The following is a 24,327-nucleotide window of genomic DNA, read 5'->3' as shown; positions in this document are numbered from 1 at the left end:
CAAATCTTGTTTAGTATAAAATTTTAGTGAGAAATCTAGTCAATCAGATTTAGAAGTGTGCCTATGTTGTACACAAAACCAAACCAACCCTACTTTAATCACAGATTCTGCAATGAGAAATCCCTTTCTTCAAAGAGAAAGGAAAACAATTTTCAAATCCACTTTAAAGAAGGGTAACTAAGCTTATAAATTACGTACATTACATGTGTATACATGCAACTATCATTTAAAACCTTTATACTTAAATTGCAGTAATTGTATTAGTATAAACTGATATCAAAATAGTTGAGCAGTTTTTTCCTTTAAACCAGGCTCCCACCCCTAATTACACAAGGAAAATTATTCACTGAGAAGAGGTCAAAACAATTTTACTTTATGGAATTTTAGGAGAAAAAAAAGTGAGGGCCAAGGCTGTAAAATCAATTAAAATCTTGTATAACACACTTCTCACTCCTTTCTCTAACCAAATCCTTTCACAATTAAATCAAAACAACACACACATGTACACAGACACACAAAGCTAAGAGAACTAGAGCTACTTACACATTCAATATTCTGCTTGATATACAACAAATTTTTAAAGAAAAATTTGCCAACATCCTCTGATGAGATTCTCCAGCATAAGCTCCAGTCCCAAGAGCAAACTGAAATTTAGATACCAAACTTTAAACACTTACCTCCTGCTCCTGCTGAAAGATGACAACTCTACCACCTTTATCTCCGGTTGCTAGTAACTCTCCAGAATGATTAAATTCTACTGTAGAAATTATATCTGCTGTATAATTGAAACAAACAAAAAAGACATTAGTTCTTCTCTCCCAACTCACGAAAGAGTTTCTTAGTAAGAACTCAGCATGTTTTCCTAATATATTCCAAGTCTATATATCAACCTGCCCTCAGAAATAAAGTAAATCTAAAGTTCTTTCATGAAATTTTGAGTCATGAATATTTGGTTCACTCCCCCCACAAAACTCTTCCCAAAGTAAACCAATGACACTATTTTTTAAAAAAACAGGCACGTAACAAAAAATATCAGTGCTTTATTAATAATTCACTAAATTCATGAATATAAAGAAATCAACAATTCATGAAACATTCCATGATAGCACATTAAATGTTAATAATTATTGTGCTAATTTTTTCTTATATACTTCTGATAAGCTGATATACACAAACCCAAAGGACTGTAAAATTAAGACAGATATAACTAAAATGGGGAAATTCTTTAAATGCAAAAATAATTTCAGATAGAACTTTAACAATCATAAATAAATAAATTCAAATTATGGCCTCAAACAAATGTTTGTAAATAGAACACACTTATACTAGCAATGCTTTGTGCTATGCACCTTCAAAATGCACAGCTCTTCTTGTGGTTCCCACACATAGACACAGCAGGGGCTACTAGAATCAGTCATGTTACACTCAAAGTTGGTGCTAATTTCACAGTCAAGTTCAAATAAAATTATCAGGTTTTTTCCCTTGCTTTTTGACACCAGTCATTTTCCTAAAGAAAAAAATCTAAGTTACAGAATTGGGCATTAAGATAAAGCAATCACACTACACAATTCCCCACTGTTACAAGTTCTTCACTACTAAGCATTATGCTAAATTTTATGTAACATCCATCAAACGCATGTTACATAAAAAATCAAACTCTTACTATGGGAGAAGGGTCGTTTTCTTGCCAACATTAGATCACTGTAAGAATTTTAAAAGTGACTTTATATAATAATGGAGAAGGAAATGGCAACCCACTCCAGTATTCTTGCCTGGAAAATCCCATGGATGGAGGATCCTGGTAGGCTACAGTGAGCAACTTCACTTATATAATAAAGAACATTATATACTTTAAATTTTAAAACTTACTGACCAATGTAGCACATCAATAAACTGACCAGCACTGCATTTTATCATTTTCATTTCAGTGATTTTTTCCAAGTTGAGCTTGATTTTGCAAAGCTTTCTTTGCTTCCTCCACTGTCTAGGTCCAAGGCACTTTATCTTTTTGGAACTCTCTGAGAATGTACTCAAAGTTATACACACTCTCCCAAGGAACTGTACACATTTAAGTACACACAAAAATTTGCATGTAATTTCAAAAGGTCTTGGACAGCACCCCATCTCCAGCTTAAAACCTTTGGCCCAAACAACCCACCATGGTTGGTGCTATCAGGAGGAAGGAATAAATCTAGTGTTTATGCTACATGCATATGTAACACCAAGATGTAAAACTGAATATATTGTACTATTTACTCTATAAAGCCCTACATCAACCAGTACTTAAAAGCCATTCTATTAGGTGCTCTGTATTTATTTCTGTATTGAGTATAATAAGGGATTAAAATCACACAGTCTTTGCACTAAAAGCACATTATAGTACAGTTACAGAGAGAAAATAAGCAGGGGCTAACTATTTGACAGAGCAAATGGCTGCATGTTACTTGTAGGTCAGATTATAAAATCAGGGAATAAGGGGGAAAAAAACTCCCATACATAGTAAAAATTATCTTTAAATTCAAATCCCTCAGACAGGCACCACTTTGGAGATGCAAACGTTCTCCTGTTCTTTTAAATCCAACTCAGCCAGTTTCCCCTACAGCATTCATACTTTGTATTTCCCATGAAATGAACTAGTTAATTTGGCTAAAAACTCATGCTATACCAAAAACTCCTGACCTCTGGACTCCAGGATATACTCTTGGCTTGGTGAAATGCTCACACTTTATACCAAAATCCAGATTCATTATCCAGTTCACTCAATGGAGTAACAGGAAGTCATACAGGCTGAGGAACCCTAGAAACAACTGACCTAAAGCGAGAGGCTGACTGTCAGGAAACGACAAGAGCCAAAGATTTACACCATAAAAGTCAACCCACATTAAATCCTTGAGGGTGGGAAATACAGAGAGAAAGGCAAATAATTTTCTCATTTCAGCTATTTTCAAGGCACTATTGTTTTGTGACTATTTATCTTGCCAAAAGCCAATGAACAAACATAACATTTTAGAAATAGCTAACTAAGCCACTGATGCTTAGGTGAATAGTAGAGTAGAATTTTATCTGGGGGAGAGGTATGCAGATTCATGGCTTCCTCACTATAATTTTTTTACTGCATGTATTTAATATGGTCATATCTCAGATAGGTAAATTATTTTCATGACTTGTATGGTGAAATTAAATAGGTACATGTCATGGTGTTCCTTCCTCCCTCCTATCAAATAAAGGAGAAATGACACACCATGACTTCTGCCGGCTTGGCCATCCATACGTAAAGTGAGAGAGCCACTAAGTACAGAAGCACCTATTAAATCTCCAAGTGTGTGAATGCTTTCAAAGTTGTTCTCAGTTGTAAAATGCCTAGATCTCACAAGGTCTTCTTGGGAATATGACATATAAAAAGGATGAGTAACAGGGAGAATAAAATCAAATCCTGCTTTACAGTCCAAGAGGAATTTTATCCAGGAATCCATTAAGGAGTACGCTATGAAACTGAGCTTTGAGCTGTATGTGCCTCTCTGCAGCACACTAGTATGCCAGGAAGGGGATATGGGTTTGCAACCACCCAAACCTAAGACTTCCAGCCTGGAGCCCACACTTGACCTCAGAGTGCCATAGAAACATTTTTGCTCTCAAGTATGCCACAATGTGGAAAAGATAAGGAAGCATGGCTCTAAAAACAGTGCTCCCATTTCGTGAGGAGCGATACCCAGATGAGTGAGTGAGTGAGTGAAGTCGCTCAGTTGTGTCCGACTCTCTGCGACCCCATGGACTGTAGCCCACCAATCCATGAGATTCTCCATGAGACTGGTCAAGTACTGCTATCTCGTGTTTTTGAAAATAACAATAACCCTGCTTCTAGAAAATATTCTTCATTGCTCTGATTTCTATACCATTAAAAAAAAAATTACACAGTAGATGACTGCAGGAATAGCACTGTTTGCACAATAGCACTGTTCAGCAGAAATCTGTTACCATAGAGGGGTCCTATATCCGTGCTATTCAATACAGTAACTACGAGCCACGTGTGGCTCCTGAATTTTTAACTTTAGCCATATATGGCTAGGGGCTACAGTACTGGAGAGTCTAGGTCTAAAACATTACAGAGTGGACACTGACTTTTAAAAGACAAGAATGCTGAAGCTAAGAGAATCCTGAAACTTTAAACAGGTAAAATAAAACTACTGTGTACGCACACACCCAGATTGTTACCTCAAGGAGCAGGCTGAAAATATGAATGTACTTCATGAAAATTCAGATTCCTGCACACTATTCTTAAAACAAAGTATTAATGAAAGCCTTGAAAATTTGCTAATACTTTACTCTTGAGATTAAAATAACTATCACATACTTTAAAAAGACAAGGACACTAACCTCACCGTTAAGAGTCACGTTACTGAACTCGAGGCAGGGTCCAGTATAACACATCAATTATGTCTGTTCTCATAAAGGATTCCTAAGAATCCTTCCTATGACCAGTACAAATGCTTTTTCACAATGAAAAAACAGTGCCTGTTTAATATCATATAAAAGAACATTCAAATACAGTTAATGAAAAGGAAGGACTCTGGATGAGAACATCAGTCAAGGACCCTCTACTGTGCATCCAGTCAACACACAGCATTCTAGGCACCTTAAAGACAAGGCTTGAAAGGCACAATCTGACTGCTGGCAAGAAAACTTAACCACAGTGTTCTCGACCTTTGATGTGAAATTCTACATAGTATTAATAAAAACCAATAAATTTATAATGTGTTATATAAAATGGAACTCAATTTCTTCAACCCTTTTTTCCTAAACCATCAGCATCCAGGTTTCATCCTAAGAAGATGATATGATTGCTTTCTTTTGGGGGCAAGAATGGTTAAGTGGTGGTGGTGGGGATGACAACACTATTTCTGGTCTGTCTTTACTTCATCAGGCACACCACACCTTTCCCTTGTTACTCACCTTCTCTACTTCTTATGTACTCTAATCAGTGGAAAAGGACAGAGACAGCCAGTCAATGGTTAAAAAATACAACTCACTCAACATAAAAATCTCATGATGGAAAATTAATAGACAATATATATGCATAAATGGTAGTAATTAACAATAATTACTATATATTAAGTGTTCAAATTATTATTAGCTCTGACATTCTCTAAATACGTCAACTCTTGCACTGTAAGACACTTTATGGGTTACTCAGTGATTTTATAATTCCACTTGAGGACTACAGTTCAAACAAATTATCTGAAAGAAACCAATTAAAATTAGCACCAACATGGTTATAGGTGAATTACATATATACAGGCATACTTCATTTATTGTATTTCCCTTTACTGTACTTCATAGATACTATGTTTTTAACAAATTGGAGGCAATCCTGTGTAGACAAAGTCTATCAAAGCTACTTTTCCAACAGCATTTGCTCACTTAATATCTCTGTGTCTCATTTTGGCAATTCTCTCAATATGCCAAACATTTTCATTATTATGCTTTTAACAGTGATCTGTGATCCAGTGGTCATAAATATTATACTGCAAAAAGACTATAATTTGCTGAAGACTCAGATGGTAGTTAACATTTTTTTTTTAGCAATAAAGTATTTTTCCAACTAAGATATGTACATTTTTGGGGACATAACTCTATCTCACACTTAAGAGACTACAGTACAGTGTAAACAACTTTTATATGTGCTGGGAAACCGAACAATTCATGTGACTCTATTTACTGCAGTCATCTAGAGCCACATCCTGAATATCTGAGATGTGTCTATAATGAAATAAGACGAACGTATTTCAAACATCCAATAATGAGGAGATATAATCGCAATCTCTAGTACCTAGGTTGGAAAATTATGGCCCGCCAGCTATTTTTGTAAAGAATGTCTTATTGGAACCCAGCCACGCCCATTTGTTTATATATTGTCTTTGGCTGCTTTCAATTGACAACAGCAGGGCTGAATAGTTGAGACAGACTGAAAATATTTACTACCTGGTCCTTTATAGAAGATGCTTGTCAACCACAGTTCAAGTATATTAATACGACTGAATACTGTGCTAAGTCGCTTCAGTCGTGTCCAACTCTTTGTGACCCCATGAACTGTAGCCCTCCAGGCTCCTCTGTCCTTTGGATTCTCCGAGCAAGAATAAATGAATATTAACATTAAAAGAACAAATATGATTTATGTGGGGACAGAGACCCGAATAACCAGTGTCAAAGCACACTCTATTTACAGAAAGATTCAACTATAATATGCCAAGCACTGTATTAAATGAGCATTTATATATATATTCTCATTTAATCCTTATAATGCCACTATGATAGAGACAGCACTTTCAATTAATAGGAGAGTGTACAAAAGCACTGAGGCATTAAATAACTTGCCTTTCACACCTCTGTCAAGTGTCAAAGCCAGGATTCAAATTTAGCAGGTGTGAACAATCATTACGTATAAGGAGGCAGCATAAAATCCTGTAAGCCACTGGATGATGAATAAATAAATAATATAAGTGTTCAGTTTACTGCTTCTTTTTCACTGCCAAAGTGCCTGTGTTCAAAAAAACATTTAAGGTCAAACTACATCAACTTTACACTATTTACTAATGATCTCATTACAATTACTGGTCTGGCCCTACAATAAAACTAAGCATTTTTCCAGCACCTGCTATACTCCAGGGGCTGGGTGATCCAGAGTCTAAATTGTACCCTTTAAAGAGGTTTATAAGCAAAATGTTATTAAAACAGGTAAACAGCTAACCAAGAAAAGATTTAGTAAATGTTTAAAAGAACCAAAGAAGGAATATTGTAAGCATTATAAAATGAATTCTAAGACATAAAGACTGAGTAAATATATAAAGAAGCTCCCTTTATTTTAAAAACAGAGGGGGAGGAAATCAACTGGAAGAAACTGCTCACACGTATATTTAACCTTCTGCTACACAGTCCCCAAAGGTTCACCTGAAACAGTTAACAAAGCATCCACTGACTGTTGACACACCTGATTCTGTTATTTTTGTCAACAGGCTTACTCTCTGTTTTTTAATTTTTGCTGACTTGGAATTTTTATTGTTAAATATATATATAAATGAAACAGGAATGTGCAGTGTTCTTTCAATAAAATTGTCAGATCAGAAACATTTTACTTAATCCTAAATTCAACTTTATCTTTACTGCACCCAGAAAACAATGCAAACTGTATCTTATCTTGCAAATTCACCTGCTCACAAAAACTTTACTTCACTCTCACTGTGCTGTCACTGAGACATCAGTAGTAAAAGCCCCTATAAAAGCAGCTCCTATTTATACACTGCTTGCAGGGCACTGTGCTCAATTCCCTCAATACGACTAGTCTTTAAAGCCAAGCAACAGAGAAGAAAATTTAAAAGGTTAAAACTCAGAAAATACTATAAACATTGTTACAGTAAATAGTTCCAAAAATTCAGGCAGATTTGCCTTATGCATCACGAGACAGCATAAATCTCAAGACAAGAGGTTTGAAATATTCACAGAGAAAAACATGAGGTTCACAAGAATTCTAGGAATAACCTCTGCTTCTTAAAATTCTACATTCTGAATATTATCTCAAAAGGGACTGCTCTGGGGGGAAAGTGAGTGTCAGCAAAGACTTGCTGCAAGAGCCGCTGCCAGCATGGCCTTCTAGGTATCAAACGAAACTTTCAGGTCTGGAAGAAAACGAGCTTATTAGTAGGTTGGATATGCTGAATCTTATCTTTCTGCAAACAGTACTTAATTACCTATAAAACTCTACCAAGGTAATCAGTCTTCTTTCCTTTTTGTTATATTTCAGTAAAAACAAACATTAACAAAGAACATTAAGGCTACCTGCATAAACTGTCTCCAAAAAATACCCAATGAAAACATGAAGCAACTTTTAGCACTTCAAAGTGAAAGAGAAAAATCAAAATTAAAAATCTGTAATTGGTCTTCTGCTTCTGGCCATGGGGAAGCAAGACCATCTGGATTCAACCTCTAGCTGGGAATGACTAGAAAATGAACAGAGAGAAAGTTCAAGGGATCTACAGAAATCACTTAGAATCTTTAAAGGGTTTAAGACTGATCTGAGGATAGGAGGGCATGGCAACCCACTCCAGTATTCTTGCCTGGAGAATCCCTTGGACAGAGGAGCCTGGCAGGCTACAGACCATGGGGCCACAAAGAATTGGACACGACTGAAGCAACTGAGCATGCACGCACGCACACACGTAATGGTGTAACACTCCACAAGGCCTACAAAAGAACTATCAGGAAGCTTAAAAGGTCTCAAAATAAACAGAGATCCCACTCAGCCAGAGGAGGCTGGTTGACAATGGTTTAATCGATAATTTGTGTCTGACTCTTGCGACACCATGGGCTGTATAGTCCCTCAGACTCCTTTGTCCATGGGATTTTCCAGGCAAGAATACTGGAGTGGGTTGCCATTTCCTTCTCCAAAGGATCTTCCTGACCCAGGGATCAAGCCCAGGTCTCTTGCATTGCAGGCAGTTTCTTTACCAACTGAGCCACCAGCCAGAGTAGAAAAATGTAATTAACATGGCATCGAGTGGAGTCCTCAGAAGAGAATCACCTCAGAGACCAAGTCAGCGCCAAACTGAATTAATCCTGACAAAGCTTCACATTGAAGAATTGATCTCAAATAATTATGTGCAAGAACAAAATCCAACACTCACCAACGCAAATTCACATTGTCTGGGGTCTAAAATCATCAGGAATGTAAGAAGGCAGGAAAATGTGACAAAATAAGCCAATAGAAACAGAACCAGAAATGCTAAAAACGATGGACGAATCATTTCTGGAAGACAAGGACTTTAAAACAGCTGTCGTAAATACGCTCCATATGTTTAAGACAAAGGAACATGTTAAAATGAAAAGTATACTATCTGAAATGAAAGATACATTGAATGTGATTAACAGATTAGATGTTGCAACAGAAAAGATCAAGAACTTGAAGGTCTCCTAACAGAGTCAAAAAAAATGATGCAGAGGGGGAAAAAAAGAACAAAGACTTGCCTAGCAAGAGAAGATCTAGTGTTCCAACATACGTATCACTGCAGTCCCAGGGGAAAAGTTGGGGAATATTTGAAAAAATGACCAGGATGGAAGTCCTCCAGCATGATGACATTATATGCAGAATAATCAAACCAAGGTATAAAGGCAGACTTACAAAGGTACACAGTAGTGGCAACTCAATAAATTAGTCTTGTTTTTAGGATATGACTGTAAAATCATGAAGAATTCCGACATTTCAAAGCATAATATTTCCCTAATTTACAAAGTAAACTTTAGTATATAAACACATGCAAAAAAACCAAAAATACAGTTGGGTTTTTAGGCTTAGAAAATAGTTTTTTTCAACACCACAAACATGGCACAATATTCTAAACCATGAAGACTATGGAACAACTTTTTCTAGTTCAAGATTGTCCTGAAAACTTCAGAACAGCTAGTACACTCAAGCCTATGACTAGTAAATGCCAATAATGCCTTCACTCATTGGTAAAATTAGATAAAAAAAGAATTCAATAGGACAAAAGTTTATATTATGTTTATATTTATTTGATAAAAGGTACAGTGAAGATGTAACGGTCATAAATCTTTATGCGCAAAGATTGTTACTTTATATATTTCAGGGTTACCAGGAGTAGAAGAGTTGACAATAATTGTCCAGAAGCTGGACAAATCATTTTCCATGCCTGACAGATTAAAAATAGGTGGGGCAGGAGGCAGGAAAGCAGGGAAAAGAAGGGACAGACACATGAAAAATGTAACTGATACACATACAGAATTTATACCAATACAAAATACGTTATTTCTTCAAATGAGCTTTGCGATTTAAAAAACTCACATTTACTGATAGAGTCCCTTAAGGAATTCTAAAGACCACATTGTCTAAGCACAATAAAATTAGCTACTGATAAGTAACTACTGGTTCTAATCAACTACTTAGTAACCTTAAAACCCTAAGGGCAAGGACAAAAATCAGTACTGCAATAAAAATATTTTTAAAGATTTACAGGAACACAAGTATATAAGTATTTAAGATAGTACTGTTCTTTTTTAAAAAAAGAGATACAAGGATCACTATAAAACTAACATAAAAACTGAAATAAAAAACCTGAAATCCCACCACAAGGAGTAACAACCATAAAGTAATAAATGAACAATATTTTAGCAAACACGCAAACTGCAAAATACGTATCAGATGTATTAATATATAAGATCAATTTCAGTAATGGAATTACAATTAAAATTTACTTTTTTTTTTTGATCACACAAATTACTACTTTGTTTAAAAAAAAAGAAAGAAAGAAAAAAGATAATCATTCACTCTTAACCCCACTTCTGAGAAAATTTCAGTCCAGTATACCCTTCCAAAGTTTGTCCACATGTACTTGCTGTCCTCAGTACAAAAAAAAAAAAAAAAATCTATTGTACTGAGAAAGAATGTTATCTATAATATATATATTTTAAAAGTTACAAATCATGCTTTATCCTATTGGTGCAACATAAACAAATCCATCAGAGCATTATGGAATTGTTGACCAGAGCTTAGATAGGAGACCAGGTACAGATACATTTTCTCATTCACGTAACAGTAACATAGAAACGAACTGACTAATCTCTACAAAGTAAAAAAAAGTAGTGAGGTTAGCACTACACAGTATTCAAATGACAACCTTTATTTAAAAACTGACAGTGGCTGGTGCTGGTATTGAGGAACTGCAACCCTCCCATATAGCTGGTAGGAATGCAACCCTCTTTGTGGGAAGAAACAAGTTTTTCAGCACTGCCAAACACAATGCAACCCAGCAATCACTAGATATTTACCAAGTCAAATGAAAACTACCATTCATACAAAATTCTGAATGCAAATGCTTACAGCAACTTTATTTGTAATCACCAAAAACTGGACACAACCCAAATGTTTCTCAACTGGTGAATGAATAAACAATATGTGGCATATATCCGTACAATGAAGTACCACTCCACAACAAAAAGGAACAAATTATAGATACAAGCAGTAACATGAATAAAATTCAAAACACATCATGCTAACGAAAAGAAGCCAGATTCAAAAGGTTGCACACTATATGATTCCATTTATCTGACATTCTGGAAAAGGTACAACTAGAGGGATAGAGCGGAGAAGGCAATGGCACCCCACTCCAGTACTCTTGCCTGGAAAATCCCATGGACGGAGGAGCCTGGTCGGCTGCAGTCCATGGGGTCACTCAGAGTCAGGCACGACTGAGCGACTTTACTTTCACTTTCATGCACTGAAGAAGGAAATGGCAACCCACTCCAGTTTTCTTGCCTGGAGAATCCCAGGGACAGAGGAGCCTGGCGGGCTATAGTCCATGGGGTCGCCAACGAGTCAGACATGACAGCGACGACACAACACAGATTTACATCCTGGAACAGATTCTCATTTGGCCAGCTGAGGTTCTGGAAGTTAAGAAGCTGTGTGTGTTAGCCAACACACTTGGATTTCTTAATTCTAATCTTCAGGTACTCACTGCTTTTTTTTTTTTTTCAGATGTTGGGGAGATGGGGTTAAAACACAGCAGCAAACTACTCTGTTACAGTCATGGGCCTGCTGTCAAGCATTCTGGCACGTTAACAGCACAGAAATGAATTCTCATTTGATCCAGTTTGTTTCAACAATTAGAGCTCTCATTAAGAAGCATGTTATCTTGTTTGGAAACATGACCAATTTTTACAATCTTTTCTCCTCTATTCATTTAATACAACCTATGTGGCAAACACTGGACTTCAGGATTGGCCCCACATAGCTAACTAGAATATAATTCACCCAGATTTCTTCCCAAAGGTAACTAATTCCTCCCCAGTATAAGACAGTATACTTTGTTGGATAATGCAGCCATAAAATGCTAGTTTCCTGATAAAGGGTTGGCAAGCTTTAAGTATAGTTATTTCCCTTCACATTACTATGATGTTCATTTATCTCTGTTGACCTCTAGAGGGAGCTCAAAGTTCTTATTACATTTTCCCCTCAAGGTCAGGACACTCCTCCCACAAATTTGATGTGTTCAAAACTTAAGAACATTTTATTTCAGCACTCCGAAGGGAAAGCTAAGTGTGTGCCATCCCCTTAGGAACTGCTTGCTTCTCAGGGCTGAGTATGACATGACCTGCTTACCGGCTCCTGGGGTGAGCAGACCCCAACCATTTCTTCCTTTCTCCCTCCCTGACTCCTCTTTCCTGCTTGGCACTGACTAGGGCACATCACTGTCATCTGAAAGGCTGTGAGCACTCCCTGCTGCAGCCAGTGCACCACCTCCTCCCTCCAGTGGAGAACATTAGCACAGAGGGGAGAGGAGGCTGCTCCCAGCCGCATTCAAGAACCCACCTCCAAGGACTGAGGGACTGTTAACTTAGCACACCTGCACCCCATCCTTGGGGCCACATCTGCAGGGAACTTGGGCAGCAAATGAACAGAAGCCAGACCGGTCATTTCCCCACTGTCAAATCACTACTTCTCCTGTCCATATGATCCTGAGGAAGTAACAGCACCTTAAAGACTTAGCTTCCTCATCTTAAAAAGACCTACCTCAGAGTTGCTTTTAGGGCTAAACAAGCAGTAAATGCAAAGAAATAAGCCTTGAATGAGGCACACAGTAGGCACACTGCTTGAAAAAAAAAAAAGACATGGGCTGGAATCTGGGCTTTGTTGCATGAAGCAGAAACAAGCATTTAGCCTTATTCGTTTCTAGACTATTCTGCTGAATCCTAGCCTAAGTAAAAAAGTTCTCCAAATGGTCCAGCGTAGCTCCCAGGAGCCTGAGGCTAAAGCCCAAGCTAGGAACAAAGTCCTGCAACTGCCTGGCTTGCTGCTTCTCTGCACAACTTAGGAGGCCTCAGGCTGAAGCACAACCGACCGAGAACAGGATCTTGCACTCCTATCTCTCGGCCCAAATACCCCCTCAATACACCATCATTTCCACAAACAACGTAAAGTGCTAGCGGCCTATAAGCCTTTCCCCAGCCTCTGACTCAGTGACCTGGAACATGTTATGAGATAAGCTCCACAAAGACCACTGGCTGTCGATGCTCACACAGAATCTACACTGTAATGTTGCCATGAGAGTCAGGATCCATAGGGTAATTCCAGAGATGTGTTCTGGAACCAGTCTCCCTTCTTTTTAACTTGTTCCTGGATAATCTGATATCATGTTTGGATAAAATGGAATGGAACCATACCCTCCTGCAACAAAGCACAGAAAGATACACAGTTGCTAATACATTTAGTCTACAAGGGTGATCTTAACAAACAAGCCCTGGTGTATCAATGTTACACACAATGTCTGAAAGAAGAGCTCTAAATTGACCATTCTAAACCTAGTTACCATATTCATTAGATGTTCACCAACTTTTAAAGAAGTCATAATTAAGTCCATTAAACAAATCATCTCATTAAGCTGCCTTATCAAAATGGACTGTAAATAGTTTCTCGTGGAGATCATACAAACAAGCAATACTGCACAAAGCTCCTGCATCTTCGCATGTATTAAGATACTTTTACAACCAGAATGGTTATCTGGTTGCTGATATCTCTCTAAAATCTTTACAAACTAGGATTATTATGGCCATTTACAAGAATCAGGAAGCACTTCACTGGACAGGTCTTAGCAGACTCACAACCAAAGCAAGTGTGTTTTCCGACAGGATTCCTTCAGCTCACCTACAGACTGTGTATAAAGAGGCAGAATATTTTAGAGAAAGAAGTTAAGAGAACTTTACGATAGAAAAAAATATTACAGACTTTATTCCAATGACAAAAGGAAGCCCACTGGGTAGATATGCACCTTAGATTACTCACAGCTGAAGCAGCCTGGGAATTAGGAGAAGAGTAAGCAGGGGGCAGTACAGAGACAAACCCAGCGTCATTCCAGAAATCCTGCTATGTGATGACTAGGACCCAAGTGAATCAGTATTAGCACAGTAACGATGTTATCAAAAGTAGCCAACATTTGAAATTCAGGTTAAGTATTTCATCTTCACAACAAACCTCTGAAGCTGGTTATATTAATATATCCATTTAAGAGATGAAGAAACTAAAGCATGGAGGCAAAAGAGGGGACAGAAGTCTATACACTTTAAAATCTATTTATGAAGTATATAAAGCAAGGCTTGATCACTGCTAACGTGTGGAAAACCGAAGACGAAAGCAAGCAAAATGTCCAGCTCCTCAAGCTGGATGAATGTATTAATACTTACTATTATCAGTGGACAGATATTTACCTTACATTAGGTATTATTTCGGAGAAGGCAATGGCACCCCACTCTGGTACTCTTGCCTGGAAAATCCCATGGACGGAGGAGCCTGGAAGGCTGCAGTCCATGGGGTCGCTGATGGTCAGACACGACTGAGCGACTTCACTTTCACTTTTCCCTTTCATGCATTGGAGAAGGAAATGGCAACCCACTCCAGGTTCTTGCCTCAAGAATCCCAGAGACGGCGGAGCCTGGTGGGCTGCCATCTATGGGATCACACAGAGTCGGGACACGACTGAAGTGACTTAGCAGCAGCAGGTTATTATTTAACAGCATCTACGTGGCAGGTCCCCTGAAAAAGAGGAAATAGCAACCCACCCCAATTTTTGCCTGGGGAATCCCTTGGACAGAGAGCAGTCTCGCAGGTTACAGTCCATGAGGTCGCAAAGAGTTGGGACACGACTTAGCAACTAAACAACAACCCAACTCGCAGGTCCAACTTCAGGTAAAAGAAAAAAGCTAAGCTCCATTAGCTAAGTTAAAGATTATGTCAAGAATGATTTCATGAAAACTCTTGAACCAAAAGGGATACATCATATGTTACTAAAAAAAAAAAATTAGCTCAGAACATTCTTTTTGCTCATTTTTCCTGTCTTAAATCTTTTTCTTCTCAGTTCTACATTAGTCTGCGCAAGGTGATAATTCCCTGACCTTCTTTTCAACTGTATTTACACTGTAATCATTGTTTCTACTATACTGTTTAAACAACTATGTTGGACACTCCCGGTTATGCCAGCATTTCTAAGTGCTAGGGATACAGGAGTTCATAAGACATCCCAAAAGATCCCCAGTCTCATGGACCATAGATTCTAGAGATGGGGGTATATTATACAAATTAAAGATAAATATAAAACGTATTTGGTAGTGCTAAGTACTATACAAACACAGTAGGGTAGTAAGAGAAAGCCTATCTGAGATGACTTAGGTAGAAACCAAAATGAATAGGGAATCACTCATCCTACCTTATAAGGAAAGCATTACAAGCAGAGGACCTAAGTAGAAATGAGTTGATAAGACTAATGCAGAACAAGGTGGAGGAGAGATGGCACATTTAACAGATGACATACCATATTCAGCCTATAAGCCAAGGGAGGACTAAGACTTTGTCATAACAGTGATAAGAAGCTACTGCAGAGTTTTAAATTTGTTTTAAAACCCTTATCTGGTTCTTAAGTTATTGCAGTAGCCTAAGCAAGAGATAACGATGGTCTGAACGCAGGTGGCAGCCAAAGAAATGGATGAATTCAGAATACATTCTGAAGACAGCACTGCAAAACTTGCTGAGGTCTCAAAAGAGGTGTCAAAGGATGATTCCAAGGTTTTAGTACCACATCCAATGGAACAGCCAGTGCCATTTACTGAGGAGACACATACCAGGAGAAGAGCAGCTTTGGATTAAGAAAGGAGCCCAGAATTCCATTTTCCATCTGTGGTGTTGATTTCGACCAGACACGTAAGTGGAAATGTCATCTAGGAAGCTAGACAGATTTGACAGTTTAGGGAAGGAAGAGGAGATATAAATTAGCGTATCATCAATTAATAGAGGCATTTAAGGACTAAATGTGATTTCCTAGTGAACAAGTACAAATAAGAAAACAAGAGGTTTGGCCTCAGGACTAAACCTTCAGGTTCTCCCATAATTAGCTGAAAAGGATAAAGCAGATAGGAAAGAATACCCAGGTGCTACTGGTGTGGTAAGGAGACGTTTCTAGAAGCCAGGTAAGAAGATCTTTCTAAAGGGAGGCAGTAATAGGGACTTCCCTAGCGGTCCAGTGGTTAGGACTCCACGCTGACACTGCAGAGGGCACAGGTTTGATCACTGGTTGGGGAACTAAGATTCCGCATGCTGCGGTCATAAATAAATAAAGGAGACAGTGATGAATTGTGCCTAGAGTGCACAGAAATCAAGCAAAGGCTGAGAAATTAAACTTTGATTTGGTGACATGCAGATTTTTGGGGTGATTTCAACAAAAGTGGTTTCAGTGGATTCAGTTCAGTCGCTCAGTCGTGTCCAACTCTTTGCGACCCCATGAACTGCAGCACACCAGGCCTCCCTGTCCATCACCAACTCCTGGAGTCCACCCAAACCCATGTCCATTGAGCCAGTGATGCCATCCAACAGTCTCATCCCCTGTCGTCCCCTTCTCCTCCCGCCTTCAATCTTTCCCAGCATCAGGGTGTTTTCCAATAAGTCAGTTCTTCGAATCAGGTGGCCAAAGTATTGGAGTTTCAGCTTTAGCATCAGTCCTTCCGAAGAATATTCAGGACTGATTTCCTTTAGGATGGACTGGTTGGATCTCCTTGCAGTCCAAGGGACTCTCAAGAGTCTTCTCCAACACCACAGTTCAAAAGCATCAATTCTTCAGTGTTCAGCTTTCTTTACAGTCCAACTCTCACATCCATACATGACTACTGGAAAAACCATAGCCTTGACTGGATGGACCTTTGTTGACCAAGTAATGTTTCTGCTTTTCAATATGCTGTCTAGGTTGGTCATAACTTTCCTTCCAAGGAGTAAGCGTCTTTTAATTTCATGGCTGCAATCACCATCTGCAGTGATTTTGGAGCCCAGAAAAATAAAGTCAGCCACTGTTTCCCCATCTATTTGCCATGAAGTGATGGGACCGGATGCCATGATCTTAGTTTTCTGAACGTTGAGCTTTAAGCCAACTTTTTCACTCTCCTTTTTCACTTTCATCAAGAGGCTCTTCAGTTCTTCTTCACTTTCTGCCATAAGAGTGGTGTCATCTGCATATCTGAGGTTATTGGTATTTCTCCTGGCAATCTTGATTCCAGCTTGATTCCAATCTTGATTTCAGTGGATGGGCATCCTTAAAATAAAAGTTATTTTCTGTGGCTTTATTCTACAGTTGTCAGGAGAAGCAGCTCTGGCGCTAAGCTGGCAAGGTTGAAATCAGTGCTCTGACAGTCTGAAATGTGGTTTACAGAGGGCGTCCTCTTTATGTCTGACATGGATGAAGATCTCCCCTTACTTTTATTCAATCTATGTCTTGGGTTATTCTGGGAACCAGAGGGTTAAGCAAACACTGAAGCTGACTCACCATGCTCCTGAGAGGCTGATTTCTCAGGGGGCTGGGTGCACTGACAGTGGTGTTTTTTTCCCAAGAAAAGCACTTGAGTGATATACTTTGAGTCACTACAAGCCTGAAAAATGCTATTTTGTTGCCCTATGTGAAGCACAGTCTCACCAACCAAAGATTCTTGGGTTACACAGCTTTCCTCTTAAGTTCTCTAGATGCCACTCCACTGTTTTTCACCAACACAGCAAAAGTGAGGAAGAGAGCATTCTCACGTCAGAGGCCTAGCTGCTCCCCTGAGCTTCAGCACTCTCTTCTTTCTGATCTTATACCTTTCAATAAAGCCACTGAGTAGGCAGATTTGGATTAAAGGAGGGAACCAGGAAAGGGCCCCCCAAGTTTTTAATCAGGCAAAATGCTACAGTCTAGCTTTTCACAATTCTGTTTTGGACTATGAAACACAAGCTAAATTAACCTAAGGCTACACTGCTCTCCTTTGTCATTGCCCCTTATGAATACATCTCTTTGTTAAGTCCCATGGGAAAATGGCATGGCCATGTTCAACAAGGTACTCCTGCATAGTTCAACAAGGCTTTCTGATCACAGAAATGTTCTATTCTGCACTGTTCAACATGGTGGCCACCAGCCACCCATAGCTACTTACTGAGTACTTGAACTGAGAGGAGCAAAACTGAGGGAATGAAATGAGTTAAATTTAACAGCTGCATGAGGCTAGTGGCTACCACTAACTGAACAATTCTAGCATACAGAAGACAAACTCGATGTCTACCTGATATACCTTCCTTCCTGTCTCAATACTCGAATTATTTATTTCCACATCCTAAAATTTAGAAATCCACTAGGCTATTTCTAGGTGTGGATCCCACTTATTTTCTTGGTATGCACTTCAGTTATCTGTAAAAGGGTAATATCAACAGATCCTACCACGTGGAAGCTGTGTAGACAATTTTAAATGAGTTTCAACTTGCCCAACACAGGGTATACACTAAGTGCTCAATAAATGCAAAGTATGTTCCCTGAATCCATTTGATCTGTTCTGACTTTTCACTTTGAACTCTCATTCTAAACGGAAATCTATTATTTGTGTTTCTTATATTTGTGTCCACATTATTCATCTTTATTTATTTCCCCTGAGCTGCAAGAGTATTTCTAGAGCCCTGCACCTACCTGCCTGCCTCCGAAGAGTCAATAGGTTAAGAATCACATATTTCACCAAAGAACTTTTTCTGTTCTCTGTTACTTCTTCAAATGCTCATGAGTCTCCTTGAGAATACTAACTAGTTTTTCTTTAAATTTCAACGTTTTCTCTTATTTCTTGCAATAAATCTGTCACCTTCTCTTAGACTGAGTCTATGTCTATCTTTTCATGTATTTAACTTTAAAGAGAAAGGTCTACGTTTATGCAACACTGGGAACTGTACTGGGTTCAGTCAAAAAACATTCAGAAAACCAAGTTAAAATCTTTAAGCATGGGGAGATGTTTACATGGTTACTTCCTATATTATTGATAGCTCGCAATTGCTGCCTGACAAATTACCCTCAAATTTAGCAGTTTAAAACAACAAACTGGCATCAAGAACCTGGGTGTGCTGAGTGGTACACGTGTGGCTCAGGATCTCTCAAAAGGCAGCAATGTGTCAGCCAGGGTCTCTGTCATCTCAAAGCTTGATGCAGGCTGGTGGAAGGATTGGCTTGTAAACCAAGCTCGTGCACACGGCTGCTGGCCAGGCATCAGGTCTTCACTGGCTGCTGGCCAGAAACACCAGCTCCTTGCTGCACAAGCTCCACAGGGAAGCTCACAAAATGGGAGATGGTTTCCCTCAGAGCAAATGAGCAGCAGTCCAACGTGGAGCCCAAAGTCTTTTCATAACCTAACCTTGAAGATGACATCCCATCACTTTTGCCACACTTGTGGAAGCAAGTTACTACGTCCAGCCATTCTCAGGGGAGGGAATAACACACAGGACATGAGCACAAGGAGGCAGGGTCACTGGGGCCACCTTAGAAGCTATCTGCCACACTTTATCCTCAGTCAGCTGCTCGACCCAGTCATGTGCAGTCAGGAAGCAGGATTAAAAAGCCAAGGTGGCGGCCTCAGAGCAGGGAGTTTCAACACTGTGCTTCACGGTTAGTCTCTCTCCTACAGCCACAGGGAGCCAACCCCTCTCCACTTGTCACATTCTCCTTGGTAAGAACCAGTCTGTATCACTGGTTTTTTTTGTGTGTGTGAGTACTATTTAAGTTTTTTATTAAATAAATGAAACAGAACGCAGGGGGTTATGTCTGATCAGCTAATATATCCAAGTAGTTGGCTTCCAGATACAACCAATGTAAGGACACCAGTTAAACAAGGTTTACTCCATTTTATTTCTGGGCTCAGCATTTGATCACTTTTCAAATTTACCATTCAGCTTTTAACCCAGCTTAAGTACAAAACATTTCACCAACCAACTGCCCCATGAACAACTTTCAATTCTAGCTTTAGCTGCTTGAAGTAGGTTCCTGTAGCGCACACCACAGGAGGGCCTCTCAACCACATAAACGCACCCAACGCGGCCAGTAAGGACTTTCCTCACTCTGTTTCTCATTTGCACTGTTTCCTGGCAAAATTCTTTTCGCTTTGTTACGGCACTTCCAGGGTTTCCAAGGAGACTGCACTCTCCCCATTATGCTTGTTGGTCATTTCAGTGTGTCTGTCTGTCTGTTTTAACACATAAGCTTAGATCATCTTCCTCCACTGAGTGTCAACACAGCTATTTGTTTAACTAAAGCACTTTACACACTCTTTCAAAGACTCTTGTTTTGATAAATACAACAAGAAATGCTTGTTGATTTTCCGAGTCATATAATTCAATTCCGTTGTTGGATAAAACAAAGATTTCAATCTATACCATTTCCCAGACTTATTCTATGGCAATTTAAGTAACTATATTTTGCTGATTTCTAAAAAAATGCAGTGTCACCAAACTTAGTTCAGCTTAAGATGTGACTAATTAGAAAACTTAACTTCTCTGGTAGCCCAGCTGGTAAAGAAAGAATCCACCTGCAATGCAGGAGACACTGGTTCGATTCCTGGGTCAGGAAGATCCACTGGTGAAGGCATAGGCTACCTACTCCAGTATTCCTGGGCTTCCCTGGTGGCTCGGATGATAAAGAATCCACTGCAATGTGGGAGACCTGGGTTCAACACCTGGGTTGGGAAGATCCCCTGGAGAAGGGAATGGCTACCCACTCCAGTATTCTGGCCTGGAGAATTCCAAGAGGGGATGCAAAGAGTGGGATACAAATTAGAAAACTTAGTAAGCAAAGAAACACTTTAACAATATCTTTAAGGAATCACAACACACAGCTGCTCAGTGGGATGAACTAATCACAAGAGGGCTGTAAAGACGTCCCTGCCACTGTGTCCAGCAGGGGGCACCGAGCGCTATGGGATGGACACACAACACTTAGAAGACAAATGTGGCTGTCTAGTCGCTCAGTCGTGTCTGACTCTGCGACCCCATGCAACCTTGTATGAACTGCAGCATGCCAGGCCTCCCTGTCCCTCACCATCTCCAGAAGTTTGCCCAGGTTCAGTCAAAACACCAACAGTATTCTACCTCACAAACCAAAATATCCATTTTTGGTTTAACAATAAAAAAAGATTTTCCTATACCATATTATTCCTCTTACCCTATCCTCATTCCTATGAAGACAATTTATTTGCCCTATTTGCTTACAAAACTAACAGAGAGAATAGGAAGAGAACCAACAAAAACTCAAGGGACATCCCGGCAATCCAGTGGTTTAAGACCTTGCCTTCCGATGCAGATAGTGCAGGTTCAATCCCTGGTCAGGGAGCTAAGATCCCACATGCCTCGGGGCCAAAAAACCAAAAATAAAAACACAGAAAAAATATTGTAACAAACTCAATAAAGGCTGTAAAAATGGTCCACATGAAAAACAAAAAAAAAAAGAAACTTTCAATCAGATGTCAACGAATTTTCAGATCTGATACTCTGGTACTGAACAAAAGGAAATCAGTTTCTTTGATGAATATGTGGAAAACATAATTAAGAAGGGACTTAACACAAATGCCTTAAGTTAACACAAGGCCACCACACGCTGCTGCACAGGACCTAACCTACACAAGCAGCATCCTGCACAGACAAAAGGTACTGCGCCCCAGGGTTAAACCCTGTATCTGATCTGATCAGATTTCTAGGTGGTATGTTTTGAGTCAAACAGGATTTTCAAACACTTTAGCACTTCACTTACTGTTCTGCATCCACCAATGTAATAACTGCCTCAGGCAAGGGCCATCAATGATTCACTTATTGATACAAAAGAGGGAAATGGCCTTTTTTTGGGCAAGATTTAGCATATACTACATGACCAAGTGATCTGGCCAGAAATGTTTAGCATGGATTTCATTATGGGAAACAATTGGTGAAATCCAGAAAATGAGGTATTTTATAATAGGCCTTGACTCTTCAAAATTAACCAAACAGTTTGACTCAATCCTGAATTGAAAACAAAAAAAATTTTAAGGATGATTTTTAAGTCAGTTGGGAAAGTTTAAAAATGGACTGTGTAATAGAGAGCATTTCTGAATAAATTTCTGCTAAATTTTTTGGGTAACATAATGGTATTGTGGTTGTAAGAGAATATTCCTGTTCTTAAGAGATAAAAGCTGAATTATTTAGGGGTAAAGCATCATGCTTTCTAATTTACTTTCGAAAAAATTTAGGGGTCAGAATGCAGGTATAGATAAACCAAATGTGGCAAAATGTAATTCGTGAATATAAATAAAGAATGGTTATCAAATTTATTTTTCAGCTTCTTTGCGGGCTTAAAATATTTCAAAACAAAAGATGAAAAGGAAGGGATTGAGTGAATACAGCAACTCCAGATACATTCTCTTACATCATAGCAAAAAAAGGAAGTGCTCTCCTCTCTGGGTCTTATTCTAATGGGCTGCAAAGCCTTTCAGGGAACCAACCACCCTTCTGGTTCCTGCCTCCAGGAGACAGCACTTCATATTTCACTGTATAGATCTAATATTATCTATCTGACCTCATTTCACATATAACTGAGTCCTAAAACTATGAAGCCACCTATAACGGCTAGGGGCAGCAGGGGCGGGGGGCACACTGGCTTTTTCCTAACTAACCAGCATGAAAACCAAGATTTAAGTTGGCATATTTCCCTCAAACCCTTACTAAAACAGAAAGATAATCTGCCCAATTCTAACCAAGCTATACAGGGCACTTGTGACTGGGAAAGATGAAGTCACACCTCTTAAAAATGAGATGTAGGCCTACTCAACCCCACTTCAAACAAGACACAACCAAAAGTTCTAATTTTAAAGAGATTTAATTTTATTTTAACTTTTAAAAGTTTAATTTTTAAAAGATTGTTAACTGTTACTACTCTAGAACCTATTCTGTTCTGCAAATAATCAATATTTTATCTGACAATGAAAATTACAGTAACATTTTTGAACTTTTTTATGCCTTGAAGAAAATATCTAATGTTAAAGGCGCAGATGAGGTAGGTAGGAAGGAAAGAGCACTGAACTAAGGCGACAACACTGAGTAACACTGCTAAGAATGATGAGCTATAACAAACTCAATGACCCTGCAAGTGGCCATTTCCACTTTGCTTAGTAACAGAACACCCTGGTACTCCCCACAGCCCCTCACCCATACCCCTAGCAAAACCATGCACACAGTTTTAACAGGGAAGTAGAGATTACATTTCTTGGGCTCTCCTAAGGCCATGTGACCAAGCTCTGAACAATGGGATATAAGTATAAAATTCCCATGTCACATCCTTAAAAAAAGCTCCCTGTCTTCCTCTCTTTGGCTACCTCACAAGGAGTAAGCACAGATGTGACCCAGACCTGGCCATGCAGACAAGAGCAACACACTGTGGAAGGGTAAAGACAAAGACAGAAGAAACCCGGGGTGCTGGATAATCCCTGGGAAAAAAGCAGCTTATCATAAAAAAGTCACAGGGTTTAACCCTGGGGCGCAGTACCTTTTGTCTGTGCAGTCATAAAAAAGCATTTATGACTCCTCTCTACCACTGGTGGCTTATGAGAGAAATAAGCTTGCAATTTGAGGAACCACTGTGTATTTGGGTCTTTTACAGCAGCATGGTCTGTAACAGCTTGTATGACTTGGGGTATTTTTCTGGGTCTCCTTTTGTGAAAGTGAAAGTCACTCAGTCATGTCCGACTCTTCGTGACCCCATGAATTATACAGTCCATGAATTCTGCAGGCCAGAATACTGGAGTGGGCAGCTGTTCCCTTCTCCAGGGGATCTTTCCAACCCAGGGATCGAACCCAGGTCTCCTGCATTGCAGGTGGATTCTTCACCCGCTGAGCCATCAGGGAAGCCCAAGAATACTGGAGTGGGTAGCCCATCCCTTCTCCAGAGGATCTTCCCGATCAGGAATCAATCCAGGGTCTCCTGCATTGCAGGCGGATTTTTTTTTTTTTTAAAGAATCCGTCTGCCAATACAGATGTGGATTCAATTCCTGGTGCAGGCAGATTTTTTACCAGCTGAACATTTTACTGGTTCACAAAGCTGATTAGAATGATATGAATGCTATTAACTTCTTTAGCTGGCTGTATCTTCTGTTATTAAATAAAAGCACAAATATATACTTTGGGTAAAATAAAAACTGAAGTTTTACATATATTTGAATAAATGGGATGACATATGAAAATACTCTGCACAATTTATCTACCCATTTAACAAATAATTACCAAATGCCCACTGAGTGCCAAATACTGTTACATACCTGAGACTACTCAAGATGTTAAGAATAAAATGGTAGAAATAAAGAAACAAGAGTTCACTGCCTCATGCATGAAAACTTTATAAACGTGAGAGGAAGCCTACAATAAACAAACAAATAGTAAGATTATTTCAAATAATAATATGGGGAAAAGGAGGGGGGAAAAGCAGATAACA

At 39.0% G+C, this 24,327-nt stretch overlaps 1 protein-coding gene across 5 annotated transcripts in view; it reads right to left on the bottom strand.

Annotated features, from left to right (window-relative positions):
* PPP2R2A (protein phosphatase 2 regulatory subunit Balpha) overlaps positions 1-24,327 on the bottom strand; it is a 78,321-nt gene that overhangs the window by 30,000 nt on the left and 23,994 nt on the right. For 3 of the 5 annotated variants that reach the window (XM_024995546.2, XM_059889001.1, NM_001191533.1), the window contains exon 3: positions 678-775. In XM_024995546.2, the coding sequence (XP_024851314.1) occupies positions 678-775 (98 nt within the window). Of the gene's footprint in view, positions 1-677; positions 776-15,675; positions 15,780-24,327 lie in introns of those variants that run through there. The other 2 variants (XM_059889000.1, XM_010808066.4) reach the window with 2 other exon arrangements.

The sequence above is a fragment of the Bos taurus genome, chromosome 8 (assembly GCF_002263795.3).
Source record: "Bos taurus isolate L1 Dominette 01449 registration number 42190680 breed Hereford chromosome 8, ARS-UCD2.0, whole genome shotgun sequence".
In the NCBI taxonomy this organism is placed as follows: domain Eukaryota; kingdom Metazoa; phylum Chordata; class Mammalia; order Artiodactyla; family Bovidae; genus Bos; species Bos taurus.
This window is presented reverse-complemented; position numbering and strand designations above follow the sequence as displayed.